The sequence below is a fragment of the Cydia pomonella genome, chromosome 6 (assembly GCF_033807575.1).
Source record: "Cydia pomonella isolate Wapato2018A chromosome 6, ilCydPomo1, whole genome shotgun sequence".
NCBI lineage: Eukaryota > Metazoa > Arthropoda > Insecta > Lepidoptera > Tortricidae > Cydia > Cydia pomonella.
In genome coordinates, this window is record NC_084708.1 from 19,266,766 (window position 1) to 19,285,126 (window position 18,361).

The 18,361-nt window shown below is 35.4% G+C and overlaps 1 protein-coding gene across 1 annotated transcript in view; it reads left to right on the forward strand.

Annotated features, from left to right (window-relative positions):
• Positions 1-18,361, forward strand: part of LOC133519217 (cell adhesion molecule Dscam2-like) — a 77,973-nt gene that overhangs the window by 6,306 nt on the left and 53,306 nt on the right. Inside the window, exon 2 of the mRNA XM_061853207.1 lies at positions 8,417-8,578. Within this exon, the coding sequence (XP_061709191.1) occupies positions 8,417-8,578 (162 nt within the window). The remainder of the gene's footprint in view (positions 1-8,416; positions 8,579-18,361) is intronic.

The window sequence follows — 18,361 nt, forward strand, 5'->3', positions numbered from 1 at the left end:
AAAATTCGAAATCATTGTCTCGTTCCCTGAGTCGACGGAGCCCCGTATTTCTGGGGAGTAAGCCCATTTGGGCATCTGAAGCAACCTGACGAACCTCTCCTACCTATCTATTGGTTTAATACTCGTATGACTACTGTCAAAACGTTACACAGGAACATAACGGTCTGCCTGAACATACGATCGGTCACCGATTGTTAGATGAAGTTCCCTATTCTTGCACTTGCCCCAGAAGGCGTGTATATGTTACGGGTAATGTTAGGTGTTGCATCATGACTTCTGACATTACCCTCCCAGTGTTGTGTAGACCTAGATGTGTACGAGTAAATGCCGAATGCAGATTAATGTTCTTAAAAATTTTGGACTTTACCCAAAAGGCTTGGGTAATACTAGTTGTACAGTCAAGGTATAAAATATCGATACGGACAAAGTGACAATAATATTTACACACTACCTTAATATATGGACAATAAGGTCGTGTATACATATCTTTTGCAATTTGTCCGTATAGATATTTAATACCTTGACTGTACCAGGGTAAACTTGAGTTTAACTAACCTTCTGACATTACCCATAAGATATATGTACATAAGGGAAGGAATGGAATGATTTACGAGATTCTGGTGGGTTTCCGTAGCTCAATTGGTTGAAAGCATTGTCCATTATATTTCTGATCGTAAGCTACTTTATGTATTATCGGCTTCTCTCATTTTTCTGTTGCAAAAAGTCATATAAAAGTTTTCAGTCCATGAGTTAGAAATGTACTTGAAATATTAAAATCCAACACAATACGAAAAGTTAATTATTATTAAAACAGTTGGTCGGCTTTCAACTGTCTATTTTTAATTTTATCAACAGTTTTTACGGCCGGGTATAAACTTCCCGTTTTAAAAATCTGCCTGGCATTATGTAAAGCAGTGCATGGGGCCGGGGCTATGGCCGCGGCAGCTGCTGCCGTTCCGGCTAATTAACTTTTCCTCAAGGAAATATGCCAAAAAAACTGCCCACATAAATTATCTCTATACGCTTAAATTGGAAGTGTTTTAATCTGCAGTGCTTAACACAAATGGACGCAGCATGAAAATGTACAATGCAACTGGCTTATTTTTGCTTTTTTAGTTTTTGTCTCAGTGTCATTAATGTTAATAAAGAAGGATATATAGGTATATAGGAAGGATAAATAGGTAAACAAAACAAAGGTGAAATTTTTACTTTCTTAAAAAGTGTTTCTGAGCCAGTTGTTGCAATTGGGTGACCAAAATGAAAAGCGCTAAAATAAAGATTAATATTAATAACTAACACATTTATAGATAAATACTTAATCTACATGAAATTTGTATAATAGTTTATATCTACTCCAGTTTCTTCTAATTTGTATTGGGAACACGCTTCTCATTCCACTTATCCCGTTTTTATAAACATCATATTCCCATATATACAACATATAATTTAATTAACATTTTATTATCCCATCTATTAGTCATCTAGCTGCCAGCACCTTTAGCTCAGTTTACACATAAGAAGTATTTTTTTATTGTACACACACTAGTAGTCCACCCCGAGCTGTGAACTCACGATTCATCATAAATATGTAATTGGAAAAACTAGTCACAAAATTATACATATATTAATACCTACTTAGAGTGAATTAATTGATATCTTTCTAATTATCAATGTGATTGAATAAAACTGTAGATATTCAATATAGATGTAGATATTCGGTTGTTCTTTTTACAATTTTGACTACGTATTCTTATTAAGGGGGCTTTCAACCTGATCAGACTAAAAATAAAGAAATTCAAGATGGTGAACTTTCTCCACTGTAGACCCCCGTTTTAAAATTTAATTTTCTAACTCACACAGATTAGTAATATTTGTTATGCACCCTAAAAAGCCCAGTTTATCGCGTACTCACTACGAAAGACTAGACAACTACGGTCCACCTAGCCTACTTTTATACCTACGCTATGGCCAAGCATACCCTCTTGCAAACGAGTTAACTTTTGGGCCTTCTAACTCCATAATCCTTTAATTTTTCCTGCTCATGTTAGAACTTAATAAATGTAAGAGTCTCAACTACGTCTTAACTTAAATGCATTTAAATTAGAACAAATGTACCTACTTATTTAAGCTATTTATTTATTTTTATTTTATTCGGAAAACCAATAGCTTAAGTAAACTAAAACTAGGTTAACGTAAATATGTATCAGAGAAGCTAATTACAGGTTTCCACAGACAGGATACAAAGGTAGGCATATCGCGGGAACAAATTATCAAAAATCAAATAACTTCAAAATTCCGAGAAATGTCCCTAGCTAGATGTAACTATTCTAGTCGTCGACTGTTAGTACTTAAAGCGATAAACAATCTAATAGTATTTCCGAATGACACGTCCGCTGGTGCCCATAAAATATTGCCTAAATTTGTTCCAATAACCAAATCTGTATCCCGTCAGCGAAAACACGTTTTTAATTTCGCACCAACACAAACGACAAACAGAACCTTAAAAAGAGAATTTATTAAGTCTCCCGACCATCCGGCCGTGCCGCCTCCTACCAAGTTACCCGGCAAATTAAGTTTGTAATATTTAATAGGTTAAGAACAAATCAATGCGATCCGATTCCGATTAAAGGAAAATGCAATCGTTTTTCAATTATATTTCCCATTTCGCGGTAAGGTTTTCAAATTTCCCAATTTACTTTTGCGCTTTTTGTAGAAGCACAGGTAAGCAAAGAAAGACGATAACGGTTATTTAATTAGTTCCATTTATATTCTCTTCAGCAAAATTTAATCTTCTATCTACTTAATGCTAGTCGAATAAACTAAATATTTTATCTCTGTGTAGGTAGTTAAGTAAGTGTCAAGGTAGGAAGCTAGTTTTTGTGATGGAGAGACACACACAAATATTTACATTTATAACAAATAGATCCTCTTTATTGCACAACCTCAAAATACATGTACAAGAAAATACACATAATACATAAAGACGGAGGTAAACAATAGGCGGCCTTATCGCTAAAGAGCGATAATATTACTTGTAATAAATGGAATGGATAAGGAAATGGATGGTTTAACGTCAAATACCAGTTTGGAAATAATCACAAAAAAACTTTCTTGGGAACATAATAATTTAATAAATATACTAAGAAGATATGTAAAATACGTTCACTTTCTAACATCACACTGTATTAATGAAATGAAATGGATAAAAAACTATTAATCGTATCCTTAAAATAAATTATTAAAGGCATGTTACCGAAAAATCAGTAGCAACTAAACTTCAGTCTTACCACGTATAGCAACAGAGAGTAAAATGGTAAAAACAAAAGTTGATTTGATTCTTTTTAAGTGGCTTTTTGATCGACAGCAATTCCCGCCGCACCCCAGAACAATGCGCCTTTGTGACAACACTCGAGCACCTCGTTCACGCTGTTCCTATAAAAGAATCGAGGGCCCTTCCGCAAGTGACTAGTTAAGGTTTATGCATCGATGATCTGATTACGTGCCGAGTCTTTTATCAGCGGAACGAGGCATTGTTTCGCCTGTGAGTACACTTAATGGTATAACTACGGTCTGGCTCGTGTATACGCATAACGTGTTAGTGTAAAATGCTAGTTATTAATAAAACTACCAGGAGCTTAGCTGGGTAATTCCATGAGACTGTAACGTCAGTTACCAATTCTTTCGTGTGTTCTTACATTAACTAAGCAAATTTAAGTATCCAGATATCTACCTGTAGGGCTACGCCAGACATACAGATACTAGCTCAGCAGTGGGCGACTGGAGGCTAAAATGATGATGATGATGAATCTATTTAATAGCTTCGACTTTTTTTCAAGCGTTTCGTCAATACTTGCAGGCCAAATCCGACATTAGAATGTGATACTGATCTAACATGGATCTGACATCATTTCTATATGAGATGGTTCCAATCTCCTTTAGAGGACCTACTAAATTGCACATTATGTCAACCTTCAACCAAAATCGTCACTTTTGCCACTGACATCAGTAGGTATCAGATCAGTATCATATTGTATTGAGATCTAATAACTAAAACTCGAATCCAAAAACTTCATTTTTGACCTTGACAGATCAATATCATATTAAATTGGTCGGTAGTCCACGTGCTACTTGCAAAGTCCAGCTATCACTTTACAAGAGCTGATAAAATCACCGTACACTGTCTTGTATTAATCGTACAATTTTAGTCGTATTTAAAGTTCCTAATACCTTGACACTGGCGAAATTATCCCAATGAACTGAAGCCATTTAATTTTAAAAGAACGAATGAATATTGGATTGAGATTTAATAACTTAAACTTTAATTTGCCTGTTACTTTATATACAAATAAATTTAATATAATGTAAAATTACTTGAATATTCGCGCACATGTAGTTTTAGTCCCTTGCACCATTTTGGAATCTTCCGGATTAAGAACAATAGCCTTACAAAGATTCATTCTATAGAAATCGATTACGCTTCATTATTACTGAATAGTGTCCTTTAGCGGTATTAACTACGTTTGAGCGAACAGCGTTCAGTAAAAGATGATTCGGAGGAAAACCAAACTTTATTACTTTATCCAACAATCCTAGAGTTACACATGGAGAAAATCTTTTGTGAGGATAGTAATAAGAGGCATAATTTTGGTTCTAGAGATGCTAAATCAAACTTTAAACAGCTGTTTCATGGTACAATACCTATTAAAATATTTCAGATAAGATATGTAGGAGAATTAGGATTAGAGCGGAATACCCGTTCATGAAATGCTAAAGAAAATCCGCATAGAAATCGGTCCATCCGTTTTAGAGCCACGACGCTACAGACATACATTGGCGTAAAACTTATACTTAAAAGAGCCAAATTTAAAACAATGCGATTTTTATCACTTAAGTAGAGATTTCATTTTGTAACACATTATATCTTTAGACCGCGCGTTAGCAAAGGTATTGGTTTCAGCTTGAGCAAAAATTCTCGTAAAATTTTAAAAGCAGGTTCGATGATTAAATATAATATTGTTGTCAATAAAACACACATTTATTCAATTCTAAAACATTAACTGCCTAGAACACGTATGTATTGGAAATGGGAAGCTTGGCATCGAAAGTGTTAAGCTATGCTTGCGAAGTCTACAGCTCACAGTCACTAGTTAAGTGCTCTATTCTACATCTACACTGCTAACTGAATTACTACCACTACCACAATATTGTGTATGTGTCAATTTATCTTGTTTGTGGCAGTATATTTATGAAATCATTAAGCGGCCGTCTAGACACCGCGCCGGCTCTAAGAATAACATTAATTTTAACTGCCGTAACGATAAAAAATGCACTTATGTTGTGGTTTAACATAAAGCGTTGAGCGAGTTAAATAGACTTATTGTATACAATTTTTCATTTAAAGAGAGATGGATGGAGAAACACCGTATGGGTTATCTACTCATTGCAGACACCATAAATTGTGTTCAAAAAATTAAGAGTCACTTGAACCTAATAGCCACCGCCATACAATCAGTTACCGTTTCATTTTATGACAACATTAAAAAAACATGAAATTTGACATGAACATTCCAGTACAATCTACTAACATTATCTCTAATCTACTCACACTATTTTCTTTTTTTAAATAATTTACACGATGAGATATAAGTTAGGTAAATATTCAAGCCAAGTTTCATGTAATTTATACCTTTACAAGGCAGATGAAATATATATCAGATCTGATATTGAACTTTATTTCAAAGCGATAGGGTTGAATTTGGCATAAATTCTGACACCCTTATGCCCCTTTATAAGCATAATATTTTAAAATCAGAGCGTAACTTCAATTGAATGGGAGCGGCTTTTGGCGACGGGTTCGTGTGACTCTTAACTTACTCTACACCCAACCTAAACGATGTTCGTGTGGTGGGTGTTGGTAAATATTTTCTACTATAATTTAGCCTTACGGCGCGATACGAACGGGCCGGAAGTTACCGTTTCAAAATTTTCAGAAATGTTTTTATAAAACAATATTTCTGAAATTGCATTGAAATGACAATAGATATCTATATCTGATACTAGTTTTCGTTTCTAGAAATTGTAAAACAAGGAAATTAGAGCGAGTACATACAAAACTTCTACTCACACTATTTTCATTTCGTAACAATTTTACCAACGATAACTAGTACCAGACTTAAAGTTACGTAGGTAAATGTTCAAGCCAAGTTTCATGTACCTAAGTTAAGCCTTTATAAGGTAGACGGGTTCGTGTGACACTTAAGGCTTCCCATAAAACTAAATTTTGTTTTTATTTTTACATATTATATACAGGCATTTACAGTAAGTAAATAAGTAAATAACTAAATATTATTAGAATTTCTTACACAGAAGTCCCACGATAAGCTCAAAAAGGCTTGTGTTGTGGGTACTCAGCCAACGATATAGTATGTAATATACAAATACTTAAATACATAGAAAACACCCATGACTCGGGAACAAATATCTGTGCTCATCGCACAAATAAATGTCCTTACCGGGATTTGAACCCAGGACCATCGGCTTCATAGGCAGGGCCACTAGCCACTAGGCCAGACTGGTCGTCTAACAGTGTTGTATGTTTGTTGAATATACTATCTCTTCACCCATCCTGAGCGATGTTCGTGCGGTGGGTGTTGGTGAGGTTCTACTTATTTAGCCTCAATCATAAAACTCGACTTACATTTAGACGGAAAATCAGCGGTTCAGTACACTAGCATACGTACACTTTTTGATGTTTTAATAATGTTACCGCTATTTCTTATATTTTACGCCACCCGCGCCATCCGTTTCGGCCATCGGCAACAGGGGAAATCAGAGTCCGAACGCTTATTATTCATGACGCGGTAGATTTCATTATAGCCACACTGTCACCTTTATCACCTGACTAAAGTTGGATTTTTTTTTTCGCTTGTCAATGCACCTTGCCACTGCTGAGATTCACGATGTTTTTTTGTGTGATTTTATTTATACGTCTGAAGAATTGGAGGTACACACATACAAGTTTTTTCATCCATGCTAATTTGTTTAATTGCTTATTCTTAATATATATATTGATAATTCATGATGACCTTGCCCCCGCGATACAGGCCATGCCTAGTGCGATTGCAATGTGCCTTTGTTAAATAACCTTTTATTTAATAATGATATTTTATGTGCTTCTCTGCATAGAAAACAATGTGGTTTATGATCGGAACCGTAACATTGCCTGTTCACAAAGGAGAGCACCGATATTTTTAGCCGATTAGGCCTCCGTGAAATCAAACGTCACGTGCATTGAATACATTTGTATACTGGTTTTCGTACACAAATAAAAACTTATTTCAACGTATGTAATTAGCAAAGTTGAAATATCATTGCATGGAAAGTTTGACAGCTATTTTTGGGGATAACAACTGACGGCAAATTTTCCACGTGTGTGGTGTCATTAGCGGGTGTAAGCGGAAGGTATTTACTGAGAGCCGTGTAATAATTATAACGGCGCTTTTAAAATGAGCAAATAGTGTACCTTTTTTAGATGTATATAATACAAAGTAGCATTTTAATAAGCAAATTTTATTTCTATAAATGAAATTATCTATAAAAAATACTCCGATTTTAATATGATTTCTATGACAAGCATGAATGTTTTAAACATTCATGCTTGTCATAGAACAGCTTCTTATTATTTGTTGAATATGGTGTTATACTTAGTGCTTGGCCACACAAGCAGGCAAGTGCATTATGCGTGCAGGCCGCAATATCAGCAGGCTACCGATGGCATAGCTTTGTGTGTTATTTTAAGTTGTCAACAACAACTGTGTTTTGTGAAATTATGAATAATAAAGTACAATAAGTATTCATATTTGCAATGAAGTTATACTAGTACACCGTATAAGAAAACTGCACGTCGTGTGTGTGTTTTATTTTTGTGTGTACATGGAATTTTGGGCACGTTTGTTTTCCTAATGCACTTTCACTGGTCCTCTCAGTTACTTTATTATCGTAAACCGGGCTGTAGTGCCCTAGCCCAGATCCCAATAATTAATTAGGTCACTCGTCACGTGACGTGTACAGCGGGACACTGACACGCTAACGAAGTTGCGTCACTGTTGCAATATTGCGGATCTGTTGGAAATACGGCCGTTTTGGAATATTACATAAGGCATGCGTCTTGATATACGATAAAAATGTAGCGTGGATACCTGTTTCGGACACTAAGTAGATATTATCGGAAGTACACGAGATGAAAAGTATGTATATGTCCGCGTTTTACCATGTGGTTGTAATTTTTATTCATTTCAACGCATATTTATTAACACCACAATACAGTCATACTTTTACCAGCTATGTGGGTCCATTTCCTTCGATATACAACGCAATTCAACCATTTTCTACCATAATTTGTTTGCATTTGTTACAGTAATGGACGAATCCTGGGAAGTGCGCGTCCAAGCGACGCACGGCGTGACCGGCGGCGCGGCGGTGCTGACCTGCGCCGCGTCCGCCCCAGTACGCGCGCACGTCACAGTCACGCGCTGGTTCCGCGATGGGGTGCCGCTCACTCACGTATCAGCGGAAGCTGGTGAGTAACAAATACCCCAGTGGTACAGAGGGCCTTCTCGAGCTCGCGTCACGTTCGTCGATCCCCAGCCGCATTCTTAATTTCACTCCAGCTCATCTCAATAGGATTCCGCTACTTCTTAATGGAACTCCGCCATCGTGTACACGTACAGGATGACCCGATCTACGTTTGTATCCCGGCGGCTTCCAATTAAGAGCGGTACACACAATGTTGTGTTCACCTAGGCGGATAGTGTCCCGATCCATCTCCACTTTCATGCCTCTTACCAAACTCATGTTTTTGCAAAGTCTGAAAAGCAAGTGTGTATCTAAGCTTAGTCTAATTTATGGATGTCGGAAGACAGAACAGTTTCGTTCATTGAACCAAATTGCAGATCAAACTCTGGAAAACCGATTTCACGCACAGTTTGGCGAGCTGTATGAGCATTCGTGAATTTGGGATCCAAACCGCGGTCACATTTTATCATTTACATGACTATTTGATAATTTCATCCACTGGATATGTGGTTCGAAACCCTTTCATAATACCATGTAAAGGATGCTTAAGTGATATTACCAAACCATGCTATCAATATTGCTATTCGTTGAAAATCGAGGTGGCAAAAGTATCTACCGTAGGGAATCCTAACTTCATCGTTGGTGCCAAACTTAGCCCAATTAATAGTCATTGTTTTACAAGGGAGCAAAGATATTTTTAACCGCTCGCTCGTGCTAATATTGGAACATACGGAAACCACTCAAAATTTGCATTAGATTACTCTGCCACGCATGTGGGTAAAATGCAACTTTCTCACCCGTTTTTGCACAATTAAGAGTGCCTTTACGCTACGCTTACGCTTTAAAATATTATAATAGGTAGTAATTTTATTAAGAAAGGGATAGCTTTCCAGTGTGTTCACAATAAAGAGATGCGTTAAAAAAGTTTAAAATTAAAAATATATAAATGAAATAACCTACATCGTTCCTATCTTTGCCTTATTTTTTTGTATGAAAATATACTTATTCCAAACCTTAAATGAAGATTACGCCCATGAATCCCACTATTACTAGTTAAGGCGAAGTTATGTACTAAAGGCGAATTCAAGATGCGAAGCCAATCCTGATTTTCAAAGAACTGCAACGTAGATAACAAACCACACATAATGCTGTAATAGCCATAATACCCATCAAGGTCTGATGAAGGCAATGCAAATCAATCAAGCTTCAAATCATGTCGCTCAACACACAACACAAGTGATTGCACGAGTTTCCGCTTTAGTTATTAGTTCGAGTAATAGTTATGCGGACATTCATAGCTAGCTGAATATTGCATAGCAGTCTAACTAGTTTAGAGTAACAAGCATACAATATATTATCTGAATTTATTTATTGATTGATAAAGTATAGTATAAGTATACTTTTTATATCCTGTTGTTCCCTAGTTATTATCTGTATGTTCTTTTTTTTGTGTTAATTTTTCATTTAGGTCAATGTGGGGCAAGAATTGAAACGGTTGTAATTTTTTTCCTTTATTTTTTTTCTGAAATCAAACGATGTTGTAATTTAAATTTAAAGTTTTTATGATTTTATACATGATTGAATTTTAATTGAAAAATAATAATTTTAAGTAATTTACTTATCAGTTGTATTTATGGATTCCTTATTGTCCGAAATAAATGAATTTAATTTTATTATTAATTGTTTTTTATAAGTCAACAACTGTCGTATTTGCATACGTACGTCGTTCAGACAGAGTCAGGGAAGAAGGACTTCGCTCCTTCTGCTCTACCGAACTTCTGTAAGTGGAGTATACTACTTTTGCGTTTGATAACGACGAAAAACCATATAGACGGTCTTATCTGCTAGACGGTATTCTCCACATTGACCTTATGTAGTGCACAATAAACAAGAAATATTTACTTACTTATGCGATACATAATTTTGTTAGACTGCTATATTTGTTATTATTCAAAAAGTTATTTGTTTATTTCTCACAATTTTGATGATCAGAAAAAGAGGTGACTGTAAAATGGTGTCAAAGTCTAAACCGATACATTTTCCGAAAGACATTTAATGCGATCGAGTTTGTGCCGATATACTTCTTCAAATAATTTTATAACAAGTTTAAATTGAATCGCCGTCGAGCCTATCAAATTTACGTTTACTAAACATTGGAACATTTTATTATAATTTCATTATTATCAAAGTATCTGTTTTGAATGCGAAATTATATTTCTTTAATTCCATCTTGAGAATACTAAATTCAATTTAATATAATGAGTTTGTGGAAATCAACAAAGCCTATTAAGTATAATAATTTAAATTCAAAATTATTATTTAAGCTCATACTTAAGAACATTTCTAACAAAGCCTAGGGACGTATTATTTTTATTCATAAGCGTACAATTATGAGACAAATTTAATAATTAGTTATTGCATAGAATATCCTCGCGCACGTTATTTGGCTTACTGTTATTGAACGAAATGCCGATTACGAATATACCTACAATTCATTACTTTAAAATAAATGCATCACTTATCCTTATAGCCAAATATGTTTAATTATAGCATGCATACATTTAATATTATGTAAATGTCTCATTGTAAGTAAATGCGTTATCCTTTTATGAGTAAAAATAAAGTCTTTAACCAGGATATGAATCAGGTATCAGTACGTCATGCTACTGTAGCATGCATGCATTTAATATTATGTAAATATCTCATTGTAAGTAAATGCGTTATCCTTTTATGAGTAAAAATAAAGTCTTAAACCAGGATATGAATCAGGTATCAGTACGTCATGCTACTTAGCACACATGTAACTACCACATGCATGTATTCCAGAAAACTAATTATTAATTTACATCCCAACTCGGTTTCGTTATTGTTATGATCCGAGTTTGACACGGTTTGCAATGTATCTCACACATCAATAAGCAAGAACGCTATAGCGTATATTGCTAGTCCGAATTGATTGCCCGCATCGTGTGTGACCTTTAGAACGACCGCAACGTACCTACGCAAACTATCATTCCAATGACATATAAATATTAGTCTCTAAATATGGTAAAATTATTGAGGTTTTGTCATAATCTAGCCTCACTTTTAAAATAGGATATCCATTACTACAAGTAAGCAATTTTATATCTTGTTAGAGAATCTCTTTGGTTCTTCGCTTTTAGAATTTCTAGAGTAAAAGTAGAAATGATTAGATCTGAGCGCAGCACAAATTGATTTAGATTCGGTGTCGAGTTGATCGGATCGCCTTAAAACTGCTCCTTCCACCGTTGTTCTGGAAACTTGCCAGTTCCTGCTAACTTTGTGAACGCAGTTATACTTTTAGTCAGTGTAACGGAGACCATTTACTGTGTACTTAAATAATAATGTATTAGGTTTAAGAATACCTGGAGTAATAACACACTCAATTATTTTATTACCGTATAATAAGAAAACCTGAAATGGAAAACTAAAGAATAAATAAATGGACATTATCTAAGTAAATAACCTCAGCAAAAACTGCCTTTGAACTGGAGGAAATGCTTAACAACCACTTTACTTCTGTGAGCAGCAAAGACGTCATGTCAGCGAACGGTCTCATAGCGAAAAGTCTCGACCAACAGCTAGAGAGACTCTCGCTATTATTTATTTATGGTATGGCTTCGTTACATGTCACTGGATACAAAACTGTAGAGAATATATTATACTTACAACTTAAAACTTCGCCCTACTCAGATAAGCACCCGCTCTTTCAGCTAGGATATTGAAGTCATTCACATGGCCCATATATTTTGTGAGGGGACATTCCAGCACTATGTGTTTGATGGTCTAATCTGGGTGCCCACTCTCGCAGGCAGGAAAGGCTCTCCTGCCCCATTTGTGCCAGTGGTGTGCCCAGTTACCAATTCCGGTTTTAAAGCGGTTATGGGCTGACCATACGCGACGGAGCTCTCTGAAGCCAGTAGGAGGTGTTCGAGGTGTGAGAGGGATAAAAATGTTTGTTCTTGTGACTCTCGCTACGTGGCTAGATCAAGGGTCAGATGCAGAAGGCCGTAATTTTGGACACGGCGCGTAGGGGGAGTCCGGGAGATATGACCAGGTGGGAGAGTTGAACCACGACAAATATTTCTATTCAAATTTCGCGCCACCGACGCCGTTGACAGCTCATGTCGTACTTTAACAGAAGGCGCAACTTTTGGCGACGCCATATTGGCCGCTATTAGTCTGGTTTGGAAATGTCTGGAGTAAACGTGGTTTCGCTGTCGCGAAGTGAAAAAAATTACAATTTTATATTTTTACACTATTTTGACAATTAAACAGGTGAGTAGTGTTATTTTATCTTATTGTACTTGTTGGTTAATATAGTTTTACTAACAGTGATCATTTGGAATGTTTATTGTAAGAGTATAAAGCAATAATAATCTATATAAAGTAAAGGGGGGTGCGGGAGAGTTGACCCGCATGGTGGTAGGGAGACATGATCAGTGGTTCAATTCTCCCACACTGTGCTTAAATAAGGGTTTGCTTTATTTTTATGCAGGCCAAACGTCAGAGGAGGTAAGAGGAAGGTGTTGCAAGATAGCGACAAGAGAAAAAAATCCAAAAATAAAATAAAAAACAAGTGTTGTGTTCCTACCGGTGAGTAAGGTTGCCAGAGCTCAACGCGCATAAAACACCTCTAAGAGTTGCAGGCGTCCATAGGTTACGGTCACTGCTTACTATCAGACGGGCCGTATGCTTGTTTACCACCGACGTAAGTTGCATAAAAAATGTTCGACTGTGTGGTTCCTGCAAAGGATAGGTATATTCACGAAGTTTGCGATGGGTTAACTGACAAAGATGTGGACAACTTTATTTGACATGAAGAATTATGTTATGTAAAATGAAAAAGACCTTGCATGTGCCTTTGATAATTTGTTGACTGAATTGATCTCATAGAAATAATTAATAATAATAATAACTTAAAGATAATTGATCTCTTGAATTTCATGTTAATGTTACCGATTTTAAATTTTATAAAGTTTATTAAATTTTAACATTTTGTTTTATGGGTAAAAATACTTTGTTACAACTACTTTCCTTTTTTAATAAATATATTGGATTAAACAGCACTTTTTTCACTGTTTTTCCTACCTAACATATGTATGGTCATTACTCCCACACCCCCTGGTCAACTCTCCCATAGGTTGAGGAGACTTGAGCCAATACCCCGTTTAAGAAAAATATTTTTGCAGAACTTAAATTTTGTACTTTATCAGCACTTTGCTATGCTCTAAGATACCTATTTAGATATGTCATCTATACACGAAAAATCGAGTTGCTAACACATACGGATAAACCTCTAGTGGCTTCTGAGTAAAAAGAGGTTCAAGTCTCCCGGACTCCCCCTATAGTTCGTCGGTTCCTCACTCTGCGGCCCTGACCACCGGCTGCTTGGGCCGTGCTACACTGCTGGCGGCAACCTACTTATAGGTTAGTTTTTTACTTTTGCGTATTGATTTTGTGTATTTTTAGATTTTACTTTTATATCCATTGTTGTAATAAACCTTATCTGAAAAGAAAGATAAACAAAGAGAATAATGTATTTATTTTTCAATTCTGTATATCGTTTAAAATGCATAGATGTTCTCAGTAAAAAAAAATAAGTAGGGAAACTAACATTGCTGACGCTAAAAGTACAAGCAATGTATTACTTTAGAAAAGTGTGCAAGCTGATTGCACGATTTCCCAAAGCACTCAGGATTAAATTCCCGCCAAGACGCGAATTATTGTCGGCGAGCAAGGGTGAAGCGGCGAAAATAGCGGATTTTTACGACGGCGACAAAGCTGTCCCGGGCAGAAACAAGCGATTTCTTTATGAGTTCTAATTCTCTCCAGAAATTCGATTAACGTTTCATTTTGGAAAGGTTTCCTTCCTTTTTCGATTACGGGACACTTAATGAGTAATTAGAAATGTTCAATTTCAATTTAGCTTCTTTGTCGCGGAGGAATTGACCGAGTTTTATTTACACGCTTTGAAGATTGCTTTTGTTTTAGGGATACGCCGCTTGAGTTCTCTTAAATTGGGCATTTAGGTATCGCCAGTTGAGTAATTTACGGGCTCAATGCGTGCTTGAAACCTTATTGATTGATCAGATGGAGTAATTGAATTGAACGATATTCGAGATATTTATATTGTTTTACTCTCTTTACTTTCAGCGTTCTTGCATTAACCATGGGTCGGCTGATTTTTTTATACATTAATAGTGCCAATAGTACATTGTACAACGAGGGGGGTAAGTGAAATATTGTGCGAGAGTATATATATTTACGATAGCCGCAGGTTGGAGTGAATTAATGACTCGAGTAGCAATATTCTTACTCCCTGAGTTACACACAATGTTTCTCATCATACATTTTAAGCGAAGTTTTTCTTAAATACGGTGACATTTCAAATATTCGTCCGCCACATTGTCTTGTTTCAACTGTTTAGGAATTAACCAATCCGACGTTCAGCCAAAGTTCAAAATTGTATAAAAATATTTAAAACGGCTTTTAAATTAATCAAATGAAGTATTTTTAAACATGAACTGAAATACTAAATTATAAACTGTGAGTTCTGGTTACCAGATCTGAATTATGTATGTTTAATCTAGTATCATATCTTCTTCCTCGCGTTGTCCCGGCATTTTGCCACGGCTTATGGGAGCCTGGGGTCCGCTTGACAACTAATCTATAAACATTGGTTTTAAACGTGTCGTAATCATTCTTCGAATCGGGCCATTTGTCACTGTGCGTAAAGGCCTTTTTCGTCACGCATTCTAAATATGTATGTTTTTGTAACCTCTACTCGCATACTAATTATGATTATCGGTAAGTTACATTAGTATGATGTGCCTAATATGATGGGGTATTATTCCATTATTAACATTGACATGAATTCAATATAAGTAATCATTTTGACGTTTGAATTAACGATCTGGTTTCGCCGAACAATACTATATACTTTGTGTACGAATATTACCTAGAACTTTAATCCCCTAGGCATAATTAATGTCATTGTTTGCCCTGTAATCCAGTTTGAGTAATTAATAGAACATGTATTTCAGGTGCGTTGTCTGCCGTAATCGGATATATGGCTTATCTTATCAATAGCATGTATATCTAAATTAATAGAGAGATTTACAAAGATATCACGCCTCGATTGTTGTGGCTATATACAATGGGTTTAAAATGCCACATTAACACACATAATTATAGTGTAGAATCGGTACTGTGAAGGTTCCTTCAAGGAAACCTTCACAGTCTTTTTGAAGATAACTGGCAACAGTTATAGATTTGAATTCGGACCATCGCCCTGCTAGATAAATAAAGATCTGCAGACGAGCATTCGAAAGATGGTAACCATCAAGGGTAGTCGATAATTGTAATCTAACTGGATGTTATGAAAAAATATATAATCTCAGAAATCTACGTCTGCGTGTATTTTCGCCACCACAGATAGACCGCATTCCCTCGTTACATGGTGGAGGTGCGGGGTATCTGTAAAAATAAATAATATCAGAAATCTACGTCTGCTTTCTAGACCGCATTCCCTTGTACATCACGGTACAAATTGATCGATGGGGCTGAAAAGGGAACCATGTGCTCCAAGAAGGCAACACGGAAGCATCCGACAAGGTAGACCGACGGTCTGGTAATAGTTTCAGGGGCCCACAGAACGGGCACAGGCATTAACTATTATTTCATCTTAAAATATGAATATTATTATTTTACAATTTACATTTAGTTAAATGTAATACGATTGTGTAAGTATTTTGGACGTGTAATTACTTTTATCAATAAATATATGAATATGAATATGAATATGAATACCTATTTACAATGCTTTCACAACTAAATTCAAGGGTTATTTTGGATATTTTAATAACCGGCTGAATCAACTCTTTTTTGTCAGCAAAATTTTACCTACTTTGACTACAAGTGATAAAAAAAAACGGATTTTATGTAATTATTTTTTTCTTATTATACTAAAACGGATAAACAAGCTACGTAATGCAATATTTTTTATCATTATTTGATATTTTATAACGTGTTTAAGAGCATTGACCCACCAGGAGACAAAGTAGTCCTACACTTTTGTATGAAAATAAGAGTCGTCCACTGGGTCACCCAATTTTTTTAATAAAAATTTGACCTATTTTTATTTCTGTCGGATCAGGCATATATGTATATTAAGGATCTTGTTTCATTACGACCATGGTAAAAAAAAAGAAAAGTTAAATTAATAATGATTAAGGGCAATTTTTGCAAAAGGCAAGAAAACGTTGATTCACCCAGCTCCATTGACTATTTTCCTTTTTTTTTAGTTACAGTGTGCTGCAAAATTGCATGGAGAAATTATGGATTCATTAATTGACAAATTCGCCATGCACTTTTACGGCTGCGGTACAACAAATATTTATTATTCGTATGAACTAAATTTTGTTTGCATCACTGCCCAATTCCTTACATTCTGAAGCAAGACGAGTAGCTCCACGGTCCTAACGAGTTCCTATACCTACGCTTTTCCCTATATTACAAAATTAAAAAAATAATACATAACCATGTATCTGTCGTCTTTTTCGCACTAGTATATTAACCCGCTTTTAAGCCAAAATTATAGTAATTCAATAATCAAATTTGTGCTATATCCTAACGCCTCATAACTGAAGGTGGGTTGAATTATAATAGTGATAGCGTTGACGAGGGTTGTTTCAATTGGTCCCATGTTAAAATCATCCAACTGGATATTCTCTGTTATTCCGCTACTGAGTTATGTAGGACTAGGCAAATAACGTCGTTACTAAGACAAATGTTTGTCATATAATTGTCTGTTGATAAATTGTGGATACATTCTTGTGGAATATCAGATAATATGTACCGACCGACCTCCTATTTTATAAAAGCTACAGGCTGGGCAAATAAGAAGTATACATTTTGTTTTTAAATGTGAACTATATACCAGTTAAGCTTCAATAATAGTCTTATGTAAATAAGTAGCTTTAAATAATTCAATCCTTTAAATTGGGAAGTTAAGTTTTCCAATTAGTTCAAGTACCTGTTTGGGCTTAATACATTATCAAAGTAAAACAATAGCGCAAATATCTTCTTAAAACATAAAAACAATTTCAAGTTATCCTATTAATGAGCATAGAAGAAACGATTTTAAAGTATTGTAATTTATGATAAAATATCGAAGAACTTGATGAAGTTTATAATATTCCAGAAAAAAGACCTAGAAACGAATAAAGGTCTTAAATCGCACGACAAACTTCGCGCGGCTGCCGAATGAATGCAAAATTAAAAGTTTCAATAAAACTCGGAGCGTTAATGCAAGTTTAATGTCCGTCTTTGATGCAGTTGCGAGAAATAGTGCCGCAGGGAACTGGGGACGTGGAAGAGCTAATTCGCCAGCGAAACGAAGTTTTATTTGTATTGCACGGTTATGATTTTACGATAAATCTTTTTAGTTCAAATTATGTGTGCTACAGTTATAAGTTAACAATAAAAAGTTACATTTAACTCACAGAGCAATAATATCGCTATGAATCTGGTTACCACGATATTTATTCATTGAATAACATAATTTTACAAGCTTTTATTTAACTTGCAATGCTTGTTTGTTTGAAATATGTTTTTTCGGATCTTGCAAGCTAAATTATACTCACTTCCCATTATTCAATTGGTCTGAAAAGTGACAAACATTTGTATACTTGACAAGCAAACTTAGCGTAGGCATAATTTAGATCTTTTTTTATAAAATATTTGCAACCCGTTCGATTATCAT